Source organism: Gorilla gorilla, chromosome 12 (genome assembly GCF_029281585.2).
Source record: "Gorilla gorilla gorilla isolate KB3781 chromosome 12, NHGRI_mGorGor1-v2.1_pri, whole genome shotgun sequence".
Taxonomy (NCBI): Eukaryota; Metazoa; Chordata; class Mammalia; order Primates; family Hominidae; genus Gorilla; species Gorilla gorilla.
In genome coordinates, this window is record NC_073236.2 from 107217474 (window position 1) to 107241591 (window position 24118).

At 38.2% G+C, this 24118-nt stretch overlaps 1 protein-coding gene across 1 annotated transcript in view; it reads right to left on the reverse strand.

The window, feature by feature from the left end:
- The window catches only part of TTC27 (tetratricopeptide repeat domain 27), a 194919-nt gene that overhangs the window by 128179 nt on the left and 42622 nt on the right, over positions 1–24118 (reverse strand). Inside the window, exons 8-9 of the mRNA XM_004029080.3 lie at positions 20080–20192; positions 13660–13726 (exon numbers count right to left, since the gene is read on the reverse strand). Coding sequence (XP_004029129.3) covers positions 13660–13726; positions 20080–20192 — 180 coding nt within the window. The remainder of the gene's footprint in view (positions 1–13659; positions 13727–20079; positions 20193–24118) is intronic.

Genomic DNA, 24118 nt, shown 5'->3' on the forward strand with positions numbered 1-24118 from the left:
CCCACCAGATTTTTAGTATAGAGATCTCATAAATCTTTTGATAGGTTTATTCCTAGGAATTTGATGTTTTTTGACACTATTACAAATGCTTTTCTCTTTTTAATTTTTAAAAACTGTGGTAAAATACATATAACATAAAATATACCATTTTAACAATTTTTAAACACACAGTTCAACTCCCAACCCCCTTCCCCCAGCCCCCGGCAACCCGTTCTGCTTTCTGGTTCTATGAATTTTGGCTACTCTAGGTACTTCATGTGGAATTACATAGTTGTAAATGCTGTCTTATTTTTAACCATGGATTCTATTAACTGTGGTAACTTGATGAAATATCAGCTCACTAAGTTATAAGTATTTGGTTAAAAATCAAAATGGGTTTGAAAAAGAGCCCTCAGAAAGTTGGTGGATTCAAAAATCCCCGCTTTCATGGCTGGGTGTGGTGGCTCACGCCTGTAATCCCAGCACTTTGGGAGGCCAAGATGGGCAGAACACTTCAGCCCAGGAGTTCAAGACCAGCCTGAGCAACATGGTGAGACCTGTCTCTACAAAAAAAAAAAAAAAAACTAAAAAATTAAAAAAGAAAATCCCCATATTCAGAATTAGCACACTGCTGAAAAACCTCATGCCATTTGCAACCATGTACTTATCCATGAGATGGAATTTCCACCACTTTTACACATCAAAACAAAGGCCAGAAACCACTTACAAATAACATTTGTGTGCCTGTCTTAAGAAAAGTTCTCTCATTTCTTACCTCTCATTGACCAAAATCTATAAAAGGTGACTCATTGAGCCAGTAAACTTTTACAAGTATGTAATCTTTCATGTACTTTTAATATTTTTATGACTGTTGTGAATAGTGAAATAAACTCTAGTAATATTTATTTTATTTATAGTTATAATGTTTTATAAATTAAAGAATCAATTCTCTTCAGCAATTGTTGATAAGGTGTATAAGAGGATATTTTGAGAACAAAAGAGAAGTATTCATTAAAGATTAAGAGATGCAGGCCAGGCGCGGTGGCTTACGCCTGTAATCCCCCCACTTTGGGAGGCTGAGGTGGATTGATCACCTGAGGTCAGGAGTTCAAGACCAGCCTGGGCAACATGATGAAACCCTGTCTCTACTAAAAATACAAAAATTAGCTGGGCGCAGTGGCGTGTGCCTGTAATCCCAGCTACTTGGAAGACTGAGGCAGGAGAATCACTTGAACCTGGGAGGTGGAGGTTGCAGTGAGCTGAGATTGTGCCATTGCACTCCAGCCTGGGCAGAGAAAGACTCTGTCTCAAAAAAAAAAAAAAAAGTAAATATTCATATGATGACAAGCTATATATGTACCTAAGAAGGACTTATTATTTTATTCAGCTAGCAATTTCCCACTGTATGGGCATTTCCCTCATGCCCCAGAAAAGTAGCAAAGAAAATTCTGTACCATCATCAAAGAGGATCTAGAGTGCCATTTCTATTAAAAACAAATTTCCTTCTCATTCTTATCACTGCATGTTTCAAATAATCTTCTTCCAAAGGTCACTAGGATCCCTTTAAATGACACACAACCAGGCTACTCCTTTAAACACTGAAGGCGCTTTCAGATAGCTGCTTTTTCCATACATAAATCAAAGCCAGCTCAGAGCTCTCCTTGTGCGTGATTGTTTGGCTACACTAAAGCCAAATCGAACGATGCCCACCCAGGTCACGCTGATCTTCCAAAGCAAGGAACAAAGAAATACTATAAAAAGCAGAACTATCCCCACTTTTTAATTATCTACTTAAAAGAGCATTCATTTTTGAAATCAGTACCAAATGACAATAAGTTTAAAATTCCAAGTTTAATCTATAAATAATTCCCAGTAGAAGTGGAAGAGCAGTCCAAATCCCCTATCCTTGCTAGGTAGGTCATTTAAAAACTTTTTCAAATCTACTTTTCCCTAAGTCTCACTATTACCCTCAACAAAAGTACCCAAATACAACTTAGATTCTCCCATCTCCTTGCCTTTGCTTATGCTATATCACTCCATCTAAACCCTATCTGTTGTTCAAGTCCGACTCAAGTCCTCCCTTAGTGAACAAAGCCTTCTTTGACTGCTCAGTCCTAAATATTGTCTTCCTTTCTTAGCAACTAGAGGATATCTTTATCTGTGCTATCCATTTGTAGTTTAAAGAGCCTAGTATTGCTAAGTACAGTTTCATAAATTTCTCTGACCTGGGCTAAATTAAAAATTCCATAAAGCCAAGTCCCATGCTTTATGCCTTTATTTTTTCCACAACATCTAGTAGCATGCTTGGCAAATTTTGAGACACTGGATCTTCTGCCACTAAGCTTTTAAAACTTTCTCTGCTATGCAAATTTTCATATAGGCAGCAAAGACACCAGTGATCAATCTGTTGGTCACTTGGCTTCTTCAAAAAAGAAAAACCTCTGCATTCAGGAGATTTTAAGCAAAATGTTCTATAACAAAACCATGTTTTTTTCTTCATAATTGTTAAAGCAAGCAATGTTACTTGAGGACCTGTTGTACACTGTCTTGATTCAAGTCAGTTTCCAAAAACCTACTCATGATGACCTTAAGCAAGGGCTTACTGTATATCCTTCACCCAGTTCCCCAAATGTTAATGTTTTGCCACATGACCAATAGTTTACTTTCCATACCAGATATAGATTCTACTTAAAACAGTATTTACAGACTTAAAATAAATTCTACTAATTACCTATTTTTATACTGATTAACACAAGTTGCTAGAAATCATATATTAATACTTCACTTTATTTCAATTACCTATGCTATTCTATATACAAGTCTCATGTGCTAAGAAATGTTAAGATTTTACATTCATCCTAGCTATCTTTCTATTTGTTATTTCTGTTGACTCTCAGTCACAAAGGGGAAAAAATTTCAATTCAACAAATATTTTTTCAATATCAATAATCTGTGTTAAATGCAAAGGGTCAAAAGTACCCCCAACTTGAGCAGTAAACAGTATATTCCCCCCATTAACTTTGGGATTTCTTTTACATGCAGGTTTCCAAAAATATATGGGGAAAACTAGCTTGATTTTGCTTCAGAAAAGCAGTAAACTTCATAATGAATGTGAACACTAAGCAATTTCTTATTGGGAATTTGTTCTACATTTTTTCCACTTAATAATTGGGTAAATTGAATAGTTTGTGTTGCACTTCTGAAACTGGTGGCATAGAATAATCAATATTGAAACCCAAGTCTATATTGATAATCTTAAATAGTATAGCTCTAAATAAATCTGGTCATGTGAATTCTTCCCTTTAGTGAAGTATATGACAGATGAATAAAACCCATATTCAGTATTGTGACCTGTTTTGACAAATGCATACACCTATATAACCACTATTAAATCAAATTATAGAAATTGTTCATCATCCTAAAATATTCCCTTGCAACATTTTGTAATCAATCTGTGATCTACTTTCTGTCATTACAATGTAGTTTTGCTATTCTAGAATTTCCATTAAATGGAATCATACAGCCTGGCTTCTTTAACTCACAATAATGTGTCTGAGATTCATCCATGCTGTTGCATTTATCAGTATTTCATAACTTTTTATTGTTGAGTATTATTTCATCAGAGGGATACACGGCAGTTTATCACTCATTTGTTTTGATGGACATTTGGGTTGTTTCCAGTTTTAAGCTATTATGGATAAAACAGCCACGAGTATTTGTGTACAACTCTTTGTGAGGACATATACTTTCATTTCTCATGGCTAAATACCTGGAGAAGCAATTGATGATTAATTTTATAAGAAAATGCCAACCTGTGTCCCAAAGCAGTTGTGACATTTTGCATTACCACCAGCATTGTATGAGAGTTCTAACTACCCCACATAGTGTTATGTAAGTCTTTTCAGTAATGTATAGTGGTATCTTGTTGTGGTTTTAATTTGCATTTCTCCGATGACTAATGTTATTACACATCTTTCAAGCTCCTTTTGGCCATGCATATATCTTTGTTCAAGTGTCTGTTCAAATATTTTATCCATATTTAATTGGTTGGTTTCTACTATTGAGTTGAAAGGGGTCTTTATCCTAAGTAAAAGTCTTTTGTGAGATACATGCCGTGTAAATATTTTCTCCTAGTCTATGGCTGGTGTTTTCATTTTCTTAATGTTGTCTTCAAAAACCAGAAGGTTTTAATGTTAATAAAGTCCAATTTATCACTCTTTTTCTTTTATGGTTCATGCGCTTAGTGTCCTAGCTAAAATTTCTTCACTACCCAATGTTCTAACAATTTTACTTGAAGAACACATAGGAGGAAAATTTTGTAACATTGAGATCAATGATTTAACTTCATGAATGACCTTCACATATAAATTTCTTCTCTGTTTTCTTCTGTAGTCCATGGATAAAACATGCAGTTTAATTGTTTGGTTTACAAATATCTGGGGTTTTTCTAGATATGCAATAGTTATTTATGTCATTTAATTCAATTACAGAAAAAACTAAGTACTATATGTAATCTATGGAAAAAACTATGTACTATATGTAATCAATTTCTTAATTTATTCATTTATTCTTTCACTTATGGAGATTTGTTTTATGTCCCAGTATATGGTCTTGCTGCACTTACCATACACATTTGAAAACACCATGGATTCCAAGCGTATTCCATAAACATCAATTCAGTCAAAATGGCTGATGTTGCCATTTATCTATGTATTTACTTGCTGTTTGCCAAGTTGTTCTAACAGTTGCTGACAGAGGGGTGTTAAAATATTCAACTATGATTGTGACATTGTCTGTTTTTCAATTTAGTTCTATCCATTTTTGTTTCATGTACTATGGAGCCATTATTAGATACATACAAATTTATAATTACTATGTCTTCCTGATAAATATTCCCTTTATTATTATAAAGTTGTCCTCTCTGTCTCTGGAAATATTCTTTGTAATGAAGCCCATTTTACTTTATAATAATTTAGCAAATCTAGCCTTGTTATACTTACTGTTTTCATGGGATAATATTTTCCATTCATTTATTATCAACCCACCTGAGTCTTTACATTTAAAGTACATCTCTTGTAGGAAGCATATAGTTGTCTCTCGCTTTTTAATTCCATTATCAATCTTTGACTTTTATTTGGAGTATTTATCCATTAGCATTCAATATAATTATTCATATGGCTGGGTTTAAATATACCATTTTACCCTTTTTTGTTGTTGTTCCATTATGCTGCTTTTCCTGCCTTCTTTTTAGATAATCTGAATATATTTTAGGTTGCCACCTTGACTTCTTACTGGATTTTTAGCCAGATGCCTTTGCATTTTTAAGTGGTTGCTCTAGAATAATAATATCTTTAATTTTTCACAACCTACAATAGTGGAAAATTAATAGAGTAATCCTTCACATAAAAGGTAGAAACTTTGCAACCACATAGGATCACTTGTTCACCCTTGAATGCCTTCTAAATATGTTAGAAAATACCAAGAAATGGCCAGGTGCAGTGGCTCATGCCTGTAATCTCAGACTTTGGGAGGCTGAGGTAGGCGGATCACCTGAGGTCAGGAGTTCGAAACTAGCCTGGCCAACACAGTGAAAACCCATCTCTACTAAAAATACAAAAACTAGCTGGGTGTAGTGGTGCATGCCTGTAATCCCAGCTGCTCAGGAGGCTGAGGCACAGGAATTGCTTGAACCCAGGAGGTAGAGGTTGCAGTGAGCCAAGATTGTGCCATTGCACTCCAGCCTGGGCGACAGAGTGAGACTCCATCTCACACACACACAAAAGAAACCTAAAAATAAAATCACCCAATGTATTCCCTTCTTCCAACCAAAAAAGTCATCTCCAGAATCTTTCTGCCTTTGATCTTTCCCCAGTATCACCAGGTAGTTGGATTTTTTGTTTTTGCACCTTGCCCACAGTTGATAATTTTTTTCTGCAGAAGGGTAGTTCCAATCAGAACCACTACAGAAGCAGCCGGGTGTGGTGGCTCATGCCTGTAACTCCAGCACTTTGGGAGGCTGAGGCGGGCAGATCACTTGAGCCTGGGAGTTCGAGACCACCCTGAGCAATATGGTAAAACTCTGTCTCTACCAAAACACAAAAAAATCAGCTAGGCGTGGTGGTTCACGCCTGTAGTCCCAGCTACTCGGAAGGCTGAGGCAGGACAAATGCTTGAGCCCAGGAGACAGAAGTAAGCTGAGATCATGCCTTTGCGCTCCAGCCTGGGTAACAGAGTGAGACTACGTCTCAGAAAAAAAGAAACCACTACAGAAGCAGAAGTCCTCCAAATGATTTTAGAATCAGCATGTCAATTTCTGCAAATAAAAAAAAAAATGCCTACGGGGATTCTGATTGCTACAGATTTAATTTGAATCTCAATTTTATAAGAATTGTGAATTCAACATATTGAGCCTTCCGATCCACGGATACGGTAAATCCATTTATTTAGATAATCTTTAATTTCTCTCAATAGTCTTTGTCATTTTCAGCATAGAGGTCTTGCATTTTAGTTGTAATTATTTGTAAATATTTGATTTATTTAAGGCTATTGCAAATGATTTTAAAATTCTTTTCCCAAGTATTGCTAGCAAATATAATTGACTTTTTTATATTGACCTTGTACTCTAAGAACTTGCTTGTTAGTTCTAGTAGCTTTCATGTTCATTCTTAAGAGTTTTTCTATGATATAAACATGTCACCTCTGCATAAAGGTAGTTTATATCCTAATTTCCAATCTGTATACCTTTTATTTCTTCATATCTTCTTCTTATCTATTGCACTACTGGGATTCTAGCTCAACTAGAAGAGAAGTGAAGAAAGCAGACAATCTTTCCTTTTTTCTAAGCTTAGGGGGGAAAGACTACTTTTCACCAATAATGATTTTAGCTAGATGTACTTAATCAGGTTGATATTCTCTTCTATTCCTAGTTTACTAAGAGTTTTTATAATGAAAGGTGTTGAATTTTGTCAAAGGCTTTTTTGTTTCTATTAAGATAATCATTTGGTTTTTCTCCTTTGCTCTATTAATAAGGTGAATTGCATTGTTTCATATTAAAACAATTTTGTATTCCTGGGGTAAACACTATTTGGTCATGATATATTATCCTTTTTATACATTACTGTTTCATATATTTTATCCAATTTTATAGTTGTTGACAATGGGAATTAAAGTCCAGTAACAGTGGGCCAGAAGGGAAATTCTAATAAGTATTAACCTCAAGACATGGTTAACTGTAGAAGACAAAAAAAAAGCGGTCAGTCCCCAGGTCATTTCTAATTTGCAAGAGAACTTAAGGAACAGGCAGGCTGGGCGCAGTGGCTCATGCCTGCAATCCCAGCACTTTGGGAGGCCAAGAAGTGCAGATCACCTGAGGTCAGGAGTTCAAGAACAGCCTGGCCAACATGGTGAAACCCCATCTGTACTAAAAATACAAAAATTAGCTGGGCATGGTGGTGCGTGCCTGTAATCCCAGCTACTCAGGAGGCTGAGGCAGGAGAATCACTTGAACCGGGAGGCAGGGGTTGCAGCGAGCCAAGATTGCGCCATTGCACTCCACCCTGGGGGACAGAGCAAGACTCCATCTAATAAAAAAAAAAAAAAAAAAAAAAAAGGAAAAGGCAAAGCAGAGCAATTAGTTTCAACGAGAAGGTGAAGGTATGTGCAGTTGTTGTTTCCTCTTATTTAATGTCTTTTTTTTTTTTTTTGGTTGCTGTCAAGACATTCTGTTTATGTTTTCTTTTCACCAGGCTATGACATGTGTAAGTACAGTTTTGTTCGTTTTATTTTGCTTAAGTCTCACTGTGCTTGTTCCTCTATACTGTGAGGTAATTCTGAAGTAATTAACTCTAGTAATAAAACTATCAAAAGTACAAGCACTAATAGTTATATTGCCTATCTTAATAAATTACAATTAAGAAATGGGTAATTCCCTAGAAGAAAAATGGGTAATCATTTTCATCTGTAAAACGGATTAGCAAACTATGTTATGATCATAGATAAGTATTTATTAAATAGCTTTAAAGTCAATAGCAGAAAAAGAAAATACATAAAATATAATGTGTAACTTCCAAAGATCTTTTTCCTTCTTTCGTTTACAGAGACCTAGGGGCTTCAGGTAGAGTCAAAAGGCAAGCTGCCAGTATCAATTCACACTCACTTAAACAAACTTTTTTTTTTTTGAAACTTGTTTTTTTTTTTAAACTTATTATTATTATACTTTAAGTTTTAGACACATGCACACGTATGTTTATTGCGGCATTATTCACAATAGCAAAGACTTGGAACCAACCCAAATGTCCAACAATGATAGACTGGATTAAGAAAATGTGGCACATATACACCATGGCATACTATGCAGCCATAAAAAATGATGAGTTCATGTCCTTTGTAGGGACATGGATGAAATTGGAAATCATCACTCTCAGTAAACTATCGCAAGAACAAAAAACCAAACAAACTTTTTTTCCCCCCGAGTCAGAGTCTCACTCTGTCGTGCAGCCTGGGGTGCAGTGGTGTGACCTCAACTCACTGCAACTTCCGCCTCCTGGGTTCAAGCGATTATCCTGCATCAGCCTCCTGAGTAGCTGGGATTATAGGCAAGCACCACCACGCCCAGCTAATTTTTGTATTTTTTTTTAGCAGAGACAGGGTTTCACCATGTTGGCCAGGCGGGTCACAAACTACTGACCTTGTGATCTGCCCACCTTGGCCTCCCAAAGTGCTGGGATTACAGGCATGAGCTACCCCACCCAGCCTAAACAAACTTTTGCCAAGGAAAACTGAAAAACCTGTATGAATTAACTAAACTGTTCCCATTTTCAACAATAAAAGGAAATTAAAAACATTACTGAATGTCATGACGTGGCTCATCTGAAGGGAAATAATGTAGATAACACAGCTAATTTTAAGTTATCAAGCTGATACAACATAAACGGCTCTCTAAAACAATATGGGTTATTTTTACTCTGACTCAGCTTTCCTGCAACATGCAGATATAATATCTCAGAAATAGCATCACATAACAGCAACCTTAAACAAGTAAAGCTATTCCTCTTAGGACAAGTTTCTGACTTTGCTAAATTAAAACATTTTCCCAGCATATTTCATATATATTTCAACCTGCTGCACCAAAATGAAAACACTGGCAAAAATTTCTCCAAAAAAGAGATTCCACCATCATTCTAGTAAACTTTGGGACAGTTAATCAAAACTGAACAAAATTCAGGACCAAGAGCCATTCATTTGTTTATTCAATAAATATTTACCAAACACCAAATAACCACTGTCCCTGTCTCTCCAAGTGCTTACAGACTTCTGGTAGGAGTATTAAGACTTCTATTGGCCGGGCGCGGTGGCTCACCCCTGTAAATCCAGCACTTTGGGAGGCTGGGTGGGTGCATCACCTGAGGTCAGGAGTTCAAGACTAGCCTGGCCAACATGGTGAAACCCCATCTCTACTAAAAATACAAAAATTGGCCTGGTGCAGTGGCTCACGCCTGTAATCCCAACACTTTGGGAGGCCAAGGCGGGTAGATCACGAGGTCAGGAGATCGAGACCATCCTAGCTAACACGGTGAAACCCCATCTTTACTGAAAAACACAAAAAAATTAGCCAGGTGTGGTGGCGGGCACCTGTAGTCCCAGCTACTCGGGAGGCTGAGGCAGGAGAATGGCATGAACCCGGGAGGCGGAGCTTGCAGTGAGCCAAGATCACGCCACTGCACTTCAGTCTGGGGTGACAGAGCAAGACTATGTCTCAAAAAAAAAAACAATAAAAATTACCCGGGTGTGGTGGCCCATGCCTGTAGTCCCAGCTACTCGGGAAGCTGAGGCAGGAGAATCGCTTGAACCCAGCAGGTGGAGGCTGCAGTGAGTTGAGATCGCGCCATTGCATTCCAGCCTGGGCGACAAGAGCAAAACTCCATTTCAAAAAAAAAAAAAAGACTTCTATTATATTTGCTCTTCTATCAACAGAGGAAGACATCTTGTAGCCTCAATAGTTCACAACCCTAGTCCCAGGCCACCAAGCTGCTGCTAGAGCAGGGAAATGGATGCCCAGCAAGAAAAACCCATTCTGTTTCTTTCCTCTCTGTTCCCTTCTCTTCCACATCTATGGCCAATTCCAAGCAGATCTTATCCATTTAGCCTGCTTGAAAATAGGAATGCTTTACTACAAACTAGCGTCACTGAATGCTATGAGTGTACCAGCCTCCACCTACTCTGGAGTACTTTCATAGATGTTCTGCAATATGATCCTCAAGTAAAGTCTTCTGTGTTGCGATAGGGGCATTTTCTCTTTCCCCCATTTTACAGAAGAGAAAGATGAAACAGATGGTTATTCCTAGTATCATGCAGTACTACCTAAATTATGGAACCAAGTAAGTGACACAGCTCTTGAATAGACATCAACCCTATTCCAGGGTGTAGGATATATATTTCATTCATGTTCTTATTCTGCATGCATTTATTCACAACAACTATGAGTAAAGCATTGAAGCACTGTCACAACCCTTGTAGAGAGCCTAGAAAAGAACAGAGCCCAGTCTCTAAAACTGAGTTTATAGTCTTGTAAGGAAAAGACATATATATACACACACACACACACACACACACACACACACACACACACATACATATATATAAATAATTATAATATAAGCCAAAATATGAACCTTGCAAAAAGAGAGGCATAAATAAAAGTTCAAGAGTTCAGAAGAAGTGGGGTAGCACCTAGAAGTAGTCCCTCTTGTCTCAAATACAAATGCTCCTCAACATATGATGGAGTTACATCCTGATAAATCCATCATGAGTTGTAAATGTCCTAAGTCAAAATGCATTTAATAACACCTGTCCTACCAAACATCATAGCTTAACTTAGCCTGCCTTAAATACGTTAGCCTACAGTTGGGAAACATCATCTAACACTGAGCCTATTTTATTTAAAAAAAAGCTGAATATCTCATGTAATTTATTGAATACTGTACAGAAAGTGAAAAACAGAATGGTCGTATAGGTATTCAAAGTATGGTTTCTACTTGAATGAATATCATTTGCACACCATTGCAAATTCAAAAAATCGTCAAACTTTCAAAAGTTGGGGGCTGTTTGTACTCTTTTGGAGTTACATAGGATTTAAATAAAGTTTCTTTCTTCATTGAAACCAGGGACCACTTTTAATTCATCATCTTATCCACTTCGGTATCATGCACAAAGAAGGGACAGGAGGAAGAACTGATAGATGAAGAGCTGACAAGGGCTGACAAGTTTTTCTGGTTTATTTTGTATGTTTCATTTGAGATTAAAAAAATGTCGGGGAGACAGTGCAAAGCCCAAAGTATGTGTGGGGCTCTTAAAAGTCCTCCTCACATAGAAGTTTCTTGCCCTACTTCTCCAGTTAAAGATTTACTCAGGATTAACTCATCTCTTTAGAAGAGTTAGGCCTAGCACTGTGAGTCATTGTAATCAAACAGCTTTCCTCCAAAAAGAGGTCGGTCTTCAGGATGGTTCTGATTGTAAGAGGGTGGGAGGAAAGCAGAAAAATCACACAGCATAAAGGCCTGAGTGGAGAAGTATAAAACCTGAATTTATAACCTTCACTGCAAGCTAGGAATGATGAGTTACCCACCATCAGAAGTTACTAATTACTTCACAGGTACCTCACAGTGCAAGGGAATGAGAATAGGTTAAAGAAAGGAAAAGTTTTAAAGAAAGGGAACCCCCGCCACACACACAAGAAATGCTAAAAAATTAACTGTTTGAATGTAAAAAGAGTGTGCTAGTGTCCTCAGGATAACTGTGGTAATATATACGCTGCAATAAACTGCTTATGGACCAATCCCAAGAAACTGTTACTACTGGCCAGCAGGAACATTTCCTGTCATATGCCACATCCCTGTTTACTTCCATCATCAGAGAAAGCCAAGCATCCAGGTCACCATTCATCACCTAGACACTTGTCCCCATCCAGTCCCTACCCTGACTCAAGCTCACAGCCATTCCAGACCTTCCCTAGCCTTCCCCCATCCCTCATTTCACACAGATCTATGTTCAGTGTCACCTTCCCACTGAGACCTTCCCTGACCACCTTGTCTAAAACAGCTGCGCCCATCCCATTCTTAGTCTATTAACCTGCTTTATATTTCTCCTCAGCACTTCTGTGAAATAGCTGGTTCTCTCTGTCTACTCTGTATTTGACATAAACTCCAGAACAAAAAAGGCTTTATTTACTGCTATATCCCCAATGACTAGTACAATACCCGTATATATTATTTAGTAGATATATATTAGCTGAATGAATAAATGAAAAGTACATAATATGTTTTTTATATGCCCTTTAAAATTTGTTAACACTTTGTCAATTCCTTTATAGCACATGTAATAAATAATGAGGAACATTTCCACAGTTACCTAAAACACACATAATATGATGATACACACCAAAGATTTCTGAGAATACTGAAGTGGGAAAATAAAACACGCAACCAGAGGACTCAAACGACTAACACCTAACCAGTTCAAACAGGGTATGTAGGAAATCGTAACGTGAAAAATTTATATTACAGTACAAAATAAGCTAGCTTTTTTTGTTTTGTTGTGTTGTGTTTTGTTTTGTTTTGTGTTTGAGGCGGAGTCTTGCTCTCTGTCACCCAGGCTGAAGTGCAGTGTAGCTCACTGCAACCTCCGCCTTCCGGGCTGAGGTGGTTCTCCTTCTCAGCTTCCAGTGTAGCTGGGGTTACAGACATGTACCACCAAGCCCAGGTAATTTTTGTATTTTTGGTAGAGACAGGGTTTCACCATGTCGGCCAGGCTGGTCCGAACTCCTGATCTCAAGTGATCCACCTGCCTCGGCCTCTCAAAGTGCTGGGATTACAGGCATGAGCCACCTCGCCCAGCCACAATCTAGCTTTTCTTTCTAGCCAGTAAAAGTATTTTATTTTGCCTTATCCGAAAAATAACAAAGGAAGAAAACAACAGAATTCTAACTGGATTCCCAACTAAGATAATGAAAATGCCTTTGAAAAAATGATATATCTTAAGCAACTTGTATTCATTAAAGAACATATGTATCTTCCTTTATCCATAAAGCCAAAATATACTGACTGACCCCTTCATCTGTGACTTTTCTCTTCTTAAAAGCCCTCCTTGATCTAAAATCATCAAATATCTATTACTCCATCTTTCCTTTTCACTGCTATTCTTCTCCAACTGTGATCTTTATCTATTAACTTTATTTCCTTACACCATATTCCCTCTGAATTCTCTGTAATGAGGGAACTGTCCAGAGAGTCCACTGAAACTGTCCTAGAAGTAACCAATGCACTCCTAATTGTCCAATCCAGTGGTCTCTTCTCTGTCCACATTTATCTCCGGACTGCTCTAGACTGCTGAACACTGATGAGCACACCATGCTCTTGACAACTTTCTAACCCATGGTCTCCTGGTCCTGCTCCTAGCTTTCTTTTTCACCGTGACCATGTAGGCATAGCACTCAATTTAAGAGTTGCAGACTCTTAAATCAGCAGCAAGATACATGTGACTTAGAAACTAAAGTGATAAGATTTTTCTCCACCTTATTTCCTTAGGTGGCAGTGTTTCAACATAAACAATCCAAGGCAAGACCATACCAGAGGAAGTAATTTACCAGGAAAAAAATGAAATGGAAGAGAAAAAGACATTACTCACTGATGTAAATGCCAGAAGCTCCTCTTCAGTTAATGTGTGTACTGGGTTATTCTTTTGAAAATTAGTGCTTTAAATTAAGAAAAAAAGGTAAATTAATTATAAGATGCATATTGTAGCTAATGAAATATAATTTTTAAAAAGCAAAGTAAACTGCTATATTTTATATATTTGAAAGCAGATATTTAAATATTATGGGGGCCGGGCACAGTGGCTCACACCTGTGATCCCAACACTTTGGGAGGCTGAGGCGGGCAGATCACAAGGTCAGGAGATCAAGACCATCCTGGCTAACAAGGTGAAACCCTGTCTCTACTAAAAATACAAAAAATTAGCCGGCCGTGGTGGCAAGCACCTGTAGTCCCAGCTACTCGGGAGGCTGAGGCAGGAGAATGGCGTGAACCCGGGAGGCGGAGCTTGCAGTGAGCCGAGATCGCGACACTGCACTCCAGCCTGGGCAACAGAGCGAGACTCTGTCTCAAAAAAACAAAACAAAACAAAACAAATAAATAAATAAATAAATAAATACTATGGCATTATATACAAATGTAGAGTTTGTCAAAGATAGGTATAAAAATAAAATGCTGACAAATAAAATGCGATTGGTGTACTAAATGTCAACATATCTTTTTTTTTTTTTTTTGAGACAGGGCTCTCTGTGTCACCCAGGCTGCAGTGCAGTGGCACACACTTGGGTCATTGCAACCTCCACCTCCTGAGTCCAAGGGATCCTCCCAGCTCAGCCTCCTGAGTAACTGGGACTACAGGTGTACGCCACCATTCCCAGCTAATTTTTCTATTTTTGTAGAAATGGAGTTTCACTGTGTTGTCCAGGCTGGTCTTGAACTCCTGGGCTCAAGTGATTGCCCACCTCAGATTCCCAAAGTGTTCGGATTACAGACATGGGCCACTGTGCAGCCAACATAATTTACCCTCCTAGGAAAAAAGAAATTCAATATGTGCCACTCAGCAAAGAAAATGAAAAGAATTATTATGACACTGAGTCTTATTTATTAAACTCATGCCAAAAAAATAAAAATGTTTTTGTAACAGCTGTCAAGGAGGCAGAACAACAGGCATTCTTAGATCTTGCTGATCCAGGATCAATTACATTATTGCTAGGATCATTTTAGAAAACAATTTGGGCCAGGCACGGTGGCTCATGCCTGTAATCCCAGCACTTTGGGAGGCTGAGGCAGGCGAATGAATCATGAGGTCAAGAGATCGAGACCATCCTGGCCAACATGGTAAAACCACATCTCCACTAAAAATACAAAAAATTAACTGGGGGTGGTGGCGCACGCCTGTAGTCCCAGCTACTTGGGAGGCTGAGGCAGGAGGATTGCTTGAACTTGTGAGGCGGAGGTTGCAGTGAGCCAAGATTGCGCCATTGCACTCCAGCCTGAGTGACAGAGCAAGACTCCATCTCAAAAAAAAAAGAAGAAAACAGTTTGGCACTATTCTTTGTGAACATTCACATATCTTCGACTCAGTACTTCCATCCTAGATATAGAGACCAGAGGAATTCTTGAACAGATATATCAAGAATGAGATACATAAATATCCATAGCGATATTGTGTATAATAGGAAAAATGTGGAAACAATCCAAATGCCCAAAAGGAAAACGACAAATTGTTGTATATTCATCCAACAGAATGCTATACTGCAAAGTAAATTGCAGCTACATATAACAACATGCAAATTTAAAACAATTTCAAAAACAAGCAAATTTAAGCAACTGACTTACAAGCATGCAAAACATGAAATTAAAATTTTTTTAAAAAGGCAAGAAAATGACAAACATGAGATTCAGGATAACAGTTAACTTTTCACCAGTGTTCTTTTTATTATTAGACTATTACAAATGGAATATTAAATATTCTTAATATATGAAATATTCCACATATAATAATAATATATATGGAATATATATAAGTGGATATATATATGGAATGTAATTCCAAATATTCCATATATTAATTTAACAAATTTTAAAGGGCATATAAATGTATATAAATATTTCATATATTAAGAATGAAAAGAGGCTAGGCGCAGTGGCTAATGCGTATAATCCCAGCACTTAGGGAGGCTGAGGCAGGTGGATCACGAGGTTAGGAGTTCAAGACCAGCCTGGCCAAGATGGTGAAACCCTGTCTCTACTAAAAATACAAAAATTAGCTGGGCATGGTGCCAAGTGCCTATAATCCCAGCTACTCGGGAGACTGAGGCAGACAATTGCTTGAACCCAGGAGGCAGAGGTTGCAGTGAGCCAAGATCGTGCCACTGCACTCCAGCCTGGGCAACAGAGCAAGAATCCATCGCCAAAAAAAAAAAAAAAAAAACAGAATGAAAAGAAAACACTGTCTTATAAAATATAACATATCCTTATAATTTTCAATACTGTTTAAGGATTTTATAATGACCATAAATTGTTTATATAATAATTTTTAAATGAACCGATTTTTATTGTTGGAAAAGAAAAAAATCAATGAAGGGAAGAGGAAAGAACTATGAAATGATTTTATTAAAAACACCTACAAGACAAACACACATGAATGCATACAAGCAGTCAGGTAGAATGAGGTATAAGAGAGGTGGGGCAAGTTCCAGCATTTGGTGGTCAGGTAAAAATCCAACTCAAGCAGGAAGCCAGTGAACAGCAAGAGTCTAGGGAAGGAGCCTGAAGCTATCCCCACTGTTGTGCCAATCTACAATGTATAAGAATTCACCTTCTCAGGCTAGGCACAGTGGCTCACGGCTGTAATCCCAGCACTTTGGGAGGCTAAGGCGGGTAGATCACCTGAGATCAGGAGTTCGAGACCAGCTTGGCCAACATGGTGAAACCCTGTCTCTACTAAAAATATAAAAATTAGCTGAGCATGGTGGTGGGCGCCTGTAATCCCAGCTACTCAGGAGGCTGAGGCAAGAAAATCGCTTGAACCTGGGAGTCGGAGGTTGCAGTGAGTCAAGATTGCACCACTGCACTCTAGCCTGGCCGACAAGAGTGAAACTCCGTCTCAAAAAAACAAAACAAAAAAAAAGAATTCATCTTCTCTAAGTCTCCTTTCCAAACCAACCCTGCCTAACACAATGTCTAAGTCACCTCTTCGTGGGGGTTAGCGACCACAGGGATCAGACAGAGATCAGGCAATATAAGAAAATCACTATTTAAAAACCCCACAGTAACTTAGTACATGCAAATCATAAATTCATTACTATTCTAACCACAGGTTTATAAACTGCATCAGATGCACTAAGATTCAGAAAATAAGCAGGTGGTTTCTACCAAACAATGAAGAGTTAAACTGCTGGTGAAATCAATTCTGTGCTTTTATCTGCTCTATATATTGAAATTCCACTGAGATCTTCCTTTGGGAAAAACAAGTATCCAGAAAAGATGAGCATTTTCTGGATTTTTAGTCCTCTCTTAAATGTAAAGTTTACCTCAATATAGCTATAGTTCAGCTGACATAATGCCTGGGAATACATTTATTTGGCATAGTTTAATTTCCTGATGAGATGACAATTATGAATTTGCCAAAATAACATTTTCTTAAGTAACATAAAGAAGAACTCAGAATTTGGGGTCAGTAAAACTTAGATTCAGATCCTAATTGCCACTCTGTAATTCTGAACAAGTCATTTAGCCATTTGAACCTTGTTTTCCCACCTGAAGAACTGAGAAAAATAACAACGCTTGGTGTTGTTAGACTATTAATGAGGGTTAATGTGAAAGTACATGGTATAATGCCTACCACATACTATCGTTCATAAATGGTTGCTATTCCTATTATTAACATACTAAATGTTGTTATGGATTGAACAAGTATTTTTTATGCAGTAAACATAAATTCTGTCACTGGAGGGCCAGGTGCGGTGGCTCACGCCTGTAATCCCAGCACTTTGGGAGGCCGAGGTGGGCGGATTACGAGGTCAGGAGATCGAGACCATCCTGGCTAACACAGTGAAACCCCATATCTACCAAATACACAAAACAAAATTAGCCAGCTGTGGTGGTGGGCTCCTGTAGTCCCAGCTACTCAGGAGGCTGACGCAGAAGAATGGCATGAACCCAGGAGGTGGAGCTTGCAGTGAGCCGCAATTGTGCCACTGCACTCCAGCCTGGGGTGACACAGCGAGACTCTGTCTCAAAAAAAAAAAAAAAATTCTGTCACTGGAATAAATAATGTTACAGGAAAATTGCTTTGGATTTAGAAACAGAACTCTGTATGTGTGATCCATTCTAAAATAAAAAGGAACTGTAGAACTGAATTCAACTTTTATATAAAAGAAAACTTACTATTGCATATATGAAGTAAAATGCTATAAGGTGAACACCACAGGGTGAGTTCTACTGAATTAAAAGAATAAGATTTTGACTGGGCACGGTGGCTCACCCTCATAATCCTAGCACTTTGGGAGGCTGAGGCGGGCAGATCACCTGAGGTCAGGAGTTCAAGACCAGCCTGGTCAACATGGTGAAACCCCGTCTCTACTAAAAATACAAAAATTAGCCAGGTGTGGTGGCACACGCCTGTAATCCTAGCTACTTGGGAGGCTGAAGCAGGAGAATTGCTTGAACCTGGGAGGCAGAGGTTGCAGTGAGCCGAGATCGCGCCGCTGCACTCCAGCCTGGGCGACAGTGCAAGACTCTGTCTCAAAAAAAAAAAAAGAACAAGATTTTTTCAAATGCTCCCTTTCTTAAGTTGCCTATTACTAATTTAATGGTATCAATATTATAGCTTTGTGAGGGATTCTATTTTGAACATTAATAAATCTCTTGATGACAAATGGGATATTCATTTAGTCTAAAATTACCTTTCAAACAATTTGTTTTTTTTTTGAGACAGAGTTTCACTCTGTCACCCAGGTGGAGTGCAGTGGCTTGATCTCAGCTCACTGCAATCTCCCGGTTCAAGCGATTCTGCCTCAGGCTCCCAAGTAGCTGGGATTACAGGCGCCTGCCACCACACCCAGCTAATTTTTGTATTTTTAGTAGAGACAGCCTGGTCTCAAACTCCTGACCTTGGGTGATCCATCCGCTTCGGCTTCCCAAAGTGCTGGCATTACAGGCATAAGACACCGCACCTGGTCAATAAAATGTTAATTACAAAATAAAAGAATAACTTTGGAGAAGCCTAGCAAACACCACTTTAATCATGTGATCGAAGTTAACATCACCAGTAGTGGGGCAAACCCAAATCATATTCTACCTGCTAGGATGCAATGAGAATAACAAAACTTCATTTCTCTGACATCCCAGCTAAAAACGCATAAGGTGGCCGGGTGTGGTGGCTCATGCCTGTAATCCCAGCACTCTGGGAGGCCGAGGCAGGCGGATCAGCTGAGGTCAGGAGTTCGAGACCAGCCTGGAAAACATGGCAAAACCCCATCTCTACTAAAAATACAAAAAAATTAGCCGGGCATGGTGGTGTGCGCCTGTAATCCCAGCTACTCAGGAGGCTGAGGCAAGAGAATCGCTTGAGCCTGTGGGGCGGAGGTTGCAATGAGCCAAGATTGTGCCATTGCACTCCAGCCTAGGCAACAATAGCAAAACTCCATCTCAGGAAAAAAAAAAAATGCATAAGGTGAATCCAACTATTAAAAAAAAAAATCAGACAAACTCAAATTGAAGGAAAGTCTAAAAGTAATGGACTTGTAAATTTCAAGTGTCAAGATCATGCAAGTCAAGCAAAAACGAGGAACTATTCCAGACTGACAAAGACTAAAGAGACATGAAAACTAAATGTAACACATACATTCTAGACTAGATCTTTTCTAAAAGAGAGTATCTGAACAACTAGCAAAATTTGAATGGGGTCTGAGAATTAAATGATAGCAAAGTACAAATGTTAATTTTCTGATTTTGATAGCTATATTGTGACTATGTACAAAAATAACATTATTTGTTGGAAATATACACTAAATTATTCAGGAATGATACAGTATCATGTTGGAAACTTATTCTTAGCAGTTATATGTATTGTCCTGCCCTTAAACATTTTTCACAAATTTGAAATTATTTCTAATCAGAAAAAAAAGTTAAAACTATTTCCACCACACATAAGGTTCCACAGTATTAAAAAATAATCCTATCCTTTGAAATGTAAATATCCTCAAATCTCAAAATAGTCATTCTCATTTGTCTTTAATATTTTATTAATAATCTATTCCTAGCTAAAGCTAACCAAAGAAATTGTGCTTATAAAGGAAACAGAAGAATAGATATACCAACTCATTGGAGATTCGTAATATCTAACCCTTTAATTGGCTCTCCAAGTATTTCCTCCTGATCTTCATAAGCACTACAAAATTCCCTATTCATCCAGAACTCTTGGAACCTCCTTGAATTAAAGATTCTCCACACATAAGAGAATCAATATGCAAAGTGTTCAAAGCAGCCAAGTCAGTCATTAACTCACCAGATTCCAAGAATAATAGCGATCTCTTCAGCACACAGATCCGGCATCTGGAACTGTTCACAATCTGCTAACTTTATGTCATTCAGAATGGTGTCATCATTGAGCTCAAGATTCTAGTAGAATACAAAAGAAAATACTTAGACCAAAAATTAAATTTTATTCATTCACCAGAATGGCATGTAATAGATTGCTAGAAAGGATAAAGTTAACTTACCTGTTTGACATATGGTCAACAGGCTATTTCTTGTGAAACACATATTTGGAAACAATTTACCTTCCAGAAATGAAAGATGTGCCATCTATACCTCAAGAATGCACTAACAATGACAATAATAGGGAATAACAGCTATCATTGATTGAGCCAAGTATGCAAAAGCCCCTCTGCAGATAATTTTACATACATTTTTCAAATTCATCCTAACAACAATCATAGACAATAGGCATTTCTATCCTTATTTACTGATGAAAAAACAAAGAATCAGATACTTGAAGCTCATCCAAGATCACACTCAAAAGTATGTGATAGCATCAGGATTCAAAACTGGATCTTTCTATTCTGCCTCTAAATTCTAATCAAAAACATCAACTTCCCAACTCTGTGTCTCAGCAATATAGTGTGATCAGTTGAGAAATTTCTCACAAATAGCTTGTTATCAATGATGGAAATGCCAAACTGTGACAAGCTCATTCTAAAATTTATATGGAAATGCAAATGATCGACAATAACCAAAACAATTTTTAAAAGAATAAAATATGAGGAAGTACTTGATTTCAAGAATTACTATAAAGCCCAGACAGTATAGTACTGGCATAAAGACAGACATATAAAGTGAATGGAACAGAATACAGTTCAAAATTTTAGACCCATGCATATATGATGGATTGATTTTCAATATAGCTACCTAGGTGGTTCAACAGGTAAAGCCTTTCAATAAACGATGTTAGAGAACTCTGGAAGGCCAAGGTGGGAGGAAGCTTGAGGCCAGGAGTTTGAGATCAGCCTGAGTAACACAGCAAGACCCTGTCTCTCCAAAAAATAAGTAAGTGAATGATGTCAGAACAACTGGATATCCATTTGGAAAAAAAAGACCCTTCATGTTTATCTCAATCATACACAAAAATTAAATCAAAATTAATCACAGACCTTAATACACAAGCTAAAGCTAAAAAAACTTCTAGAAGAAAACATTAAAAAAAATCTTTGTAACCCTGAGATGGAAAGGCAGTCAGTCCTTAATTAGGATACAAAAAGTATGAATTATAAGAGAAAAACTTCATAAATTAGACTTCATCAAATTAAAAACTTCTGTTCTCTGAAAACATTGTTAAGACAAAAAGTCAAGCTCCAGATCCAAATATACTGACAAAACATATATCTGAAAAGGGACTTGCATCCAGAATATGGAGAACTCTTAGAACTCAATAAGAAGACAAACAACTCAAATTAAAAATGGGCAAGAGAGGCCAGGCATGGTGGCTCACGCCTGTAATACCAGCACTTTAGGAGGCCAAGGTGGGTGGATCACTTGAGGTCAGGAGTTCGAGACCAGCCTGGCAAACGTGGCAAAAACCCCGTCTCTACCAAAAATACAAAAATTAGCCAGGCATGGTGGCATATACCTGTACTCCCAGCTACTCGGGAGGCTGAGGGAGGAGAATCACTTGAACCCAGGAGGTGGAGGTTGCAGTAAGCTGAGATCATGCCACTGCACTCCAGCCTGGGCAATAGAGCGAGATTCCATTTCAAAAATAAAAAAAGAAGAGAAAAAAAAAAACTTATGTTCACACAAAGACTTACATACATATTTTCTAGGCAGGTTTATTAGTAATAGCTGCTAGAAATAACTTAAATGTCCACCAACAGTTCATATTGGTATTTCAACATGGATGAATCTTGAAACCATTAAGCCAGACCAAAAGATTATACACTGTATGATTCCATTTATTGGAAATTCTAGAAAAGACAGATCTAATCTATGACAGCAACTGACTGACTGCAAAGAACTATGGCGGCACTCTTTGGAGAAACTTTTTTTCATTGTGGTGGTGGTGACACGCGTCTAATTGTTAAATCTCAACAAAGTGTAATTTAAAATCGGTATTTTTATATAAATTATTCCTCAGTAATCTTGGGTTAAATTTTTTTTCTAATTCAACAACAACAAAAAAAGAAGACTTTAGGAGCCAAATGAAGCTAGACAGAAGCCAGGTGCGGTGGCTCATGCCTGTAATCCCAGCACTTTGAGAGGCTGAGGCAGGCGGATCACCCGATGTCAGAAGTTCGAGACCAGCCTGGCCAGCACGGTGAAGCTTCATCTCTACTAAAAATACAACAACTATCCGGGCCTGGTGGCATGTGGCTGTAGTCTCAGCTACTCGGAGGCTAAGGCAGGCTACAGAATGAGACACCATCTCAAAAAAAATAAAAAATAAAAAAAATTTAAATACATATTTTCACATTGTAACATTTCTTTTCTTTTTTTTTTTTTTTCTTGAGAAAGTCTCACTTAGTCACCCAGGCTGGAGTGCAGTAGCATGATCTCGGCTCACTGCAACCTCCACCTCCTGGGTTCAGGCGATTCTCCTGCCTCAGCCTCCCAAGTAGCTAGAATTACAGGCACACACCACCACGCCCGGATAATCTTTTCTATTTTTAGTAGAGATGGGGTTTCGGCATGTTGGCCAGGTTGGTCTCGAACTCCTGACCTCAAGTGATCCTCCCACCTCGGCCTCCCAAAGTGCTGGGACTACAGGCGTGAGCCACCACACCGGGCCATGTTGTAAACATTTCCAATCAGGATATGTTTTGTAATCACTATAAATGGTACAGTAGTGTTCCTTTCCTTTTCCTGAAAAATGGTTATTAAACAGATGGTGTATATTACAATCTAATAATGTGTTTGACACAAGGTAATATGATATATAACCAACTTAACAATTCTCTTCCACCCATTAGAATAAAGCTATGTTTCTATCTAATCCATACCTACAGCATACAACTTGGACTCTCCATCTTCAAGTAGTAATTAACAAAGACCATAAGATTATCTGAATGTATTTTATTTCACAAACAAAAGATTAAATTCTGGCCGGTGCAGTGGCTCATGCCTATAATCCCAACAGTTTTGGGAGGCTGAGGAAAGTGGATGGCTTGAGCCCAGAAGTTCGAGACCAGCCTGGGCAACACGGTGAAACCCCATCTCTACCAAAAATACAAAAATTAGCCAGTCTCATAACCTGGTCTCTAAATAGATAAACAGGTAAAATTTATTATTTATTTATTTATTTATTTATTTATTTATTTATTTATTTTTTGAGATGGAGTCTCACTCTGTTGCCCAGCCTGGAGTGCAGTGGCACGATCTCAGCTCACTGCAAGCTCCGCCTCCCGGGTTCACGCCATTCTCCTGCCACAGACTCCGGAGTAGCTGGGACTACAGGCGCCCGCCACCACTCCCAGCTAATTCTTTGTATTTTTAGTAGAGACGGGGTTTCACTGTGTTAGCCAGGATGGTCTCCATCTCCTGACCTCATGATCCACCCACCTCGGCCTCCCAAAGTGCTGGGATTACAGGCGTGAGCCACCACGCCCAGCCAAAATTTTTAAAATAAAATAATTCTGAAAAAATTTCTGATAGCCACATGTAATATGTTAAAAATGTTAACCACATTAACCCTGTAACATGTATTACATGGTGAATCCCAGCACTTTGGGAGGTTGAGGCAAGAAGATTGCTTGAGCCCAGGAGTTTGAAACAAACCTGGGCAATATAGTGAGACCTCATCTCCATTTAAAAATGGAAGGAAGGAACGAAGGAAAGAAGGAAGGAAGGAAGGAAGGAAGGAAGGAAGGAAGGAAGGAAGGAAGGAAGGAAGGAAGGCAGGCAGGCAGGCAGGCAGGGAGGGAGGGAGGGAGGGAGGGAAGGAAGAAAGAAGAAAAGGAGAAAAGAAAAGAAAACAAGCAAAAAAACGATTAAAATTCTGTATTAAATGGTACATCATTTTCATACATTTCTCATAATACTCATCATATCCTATT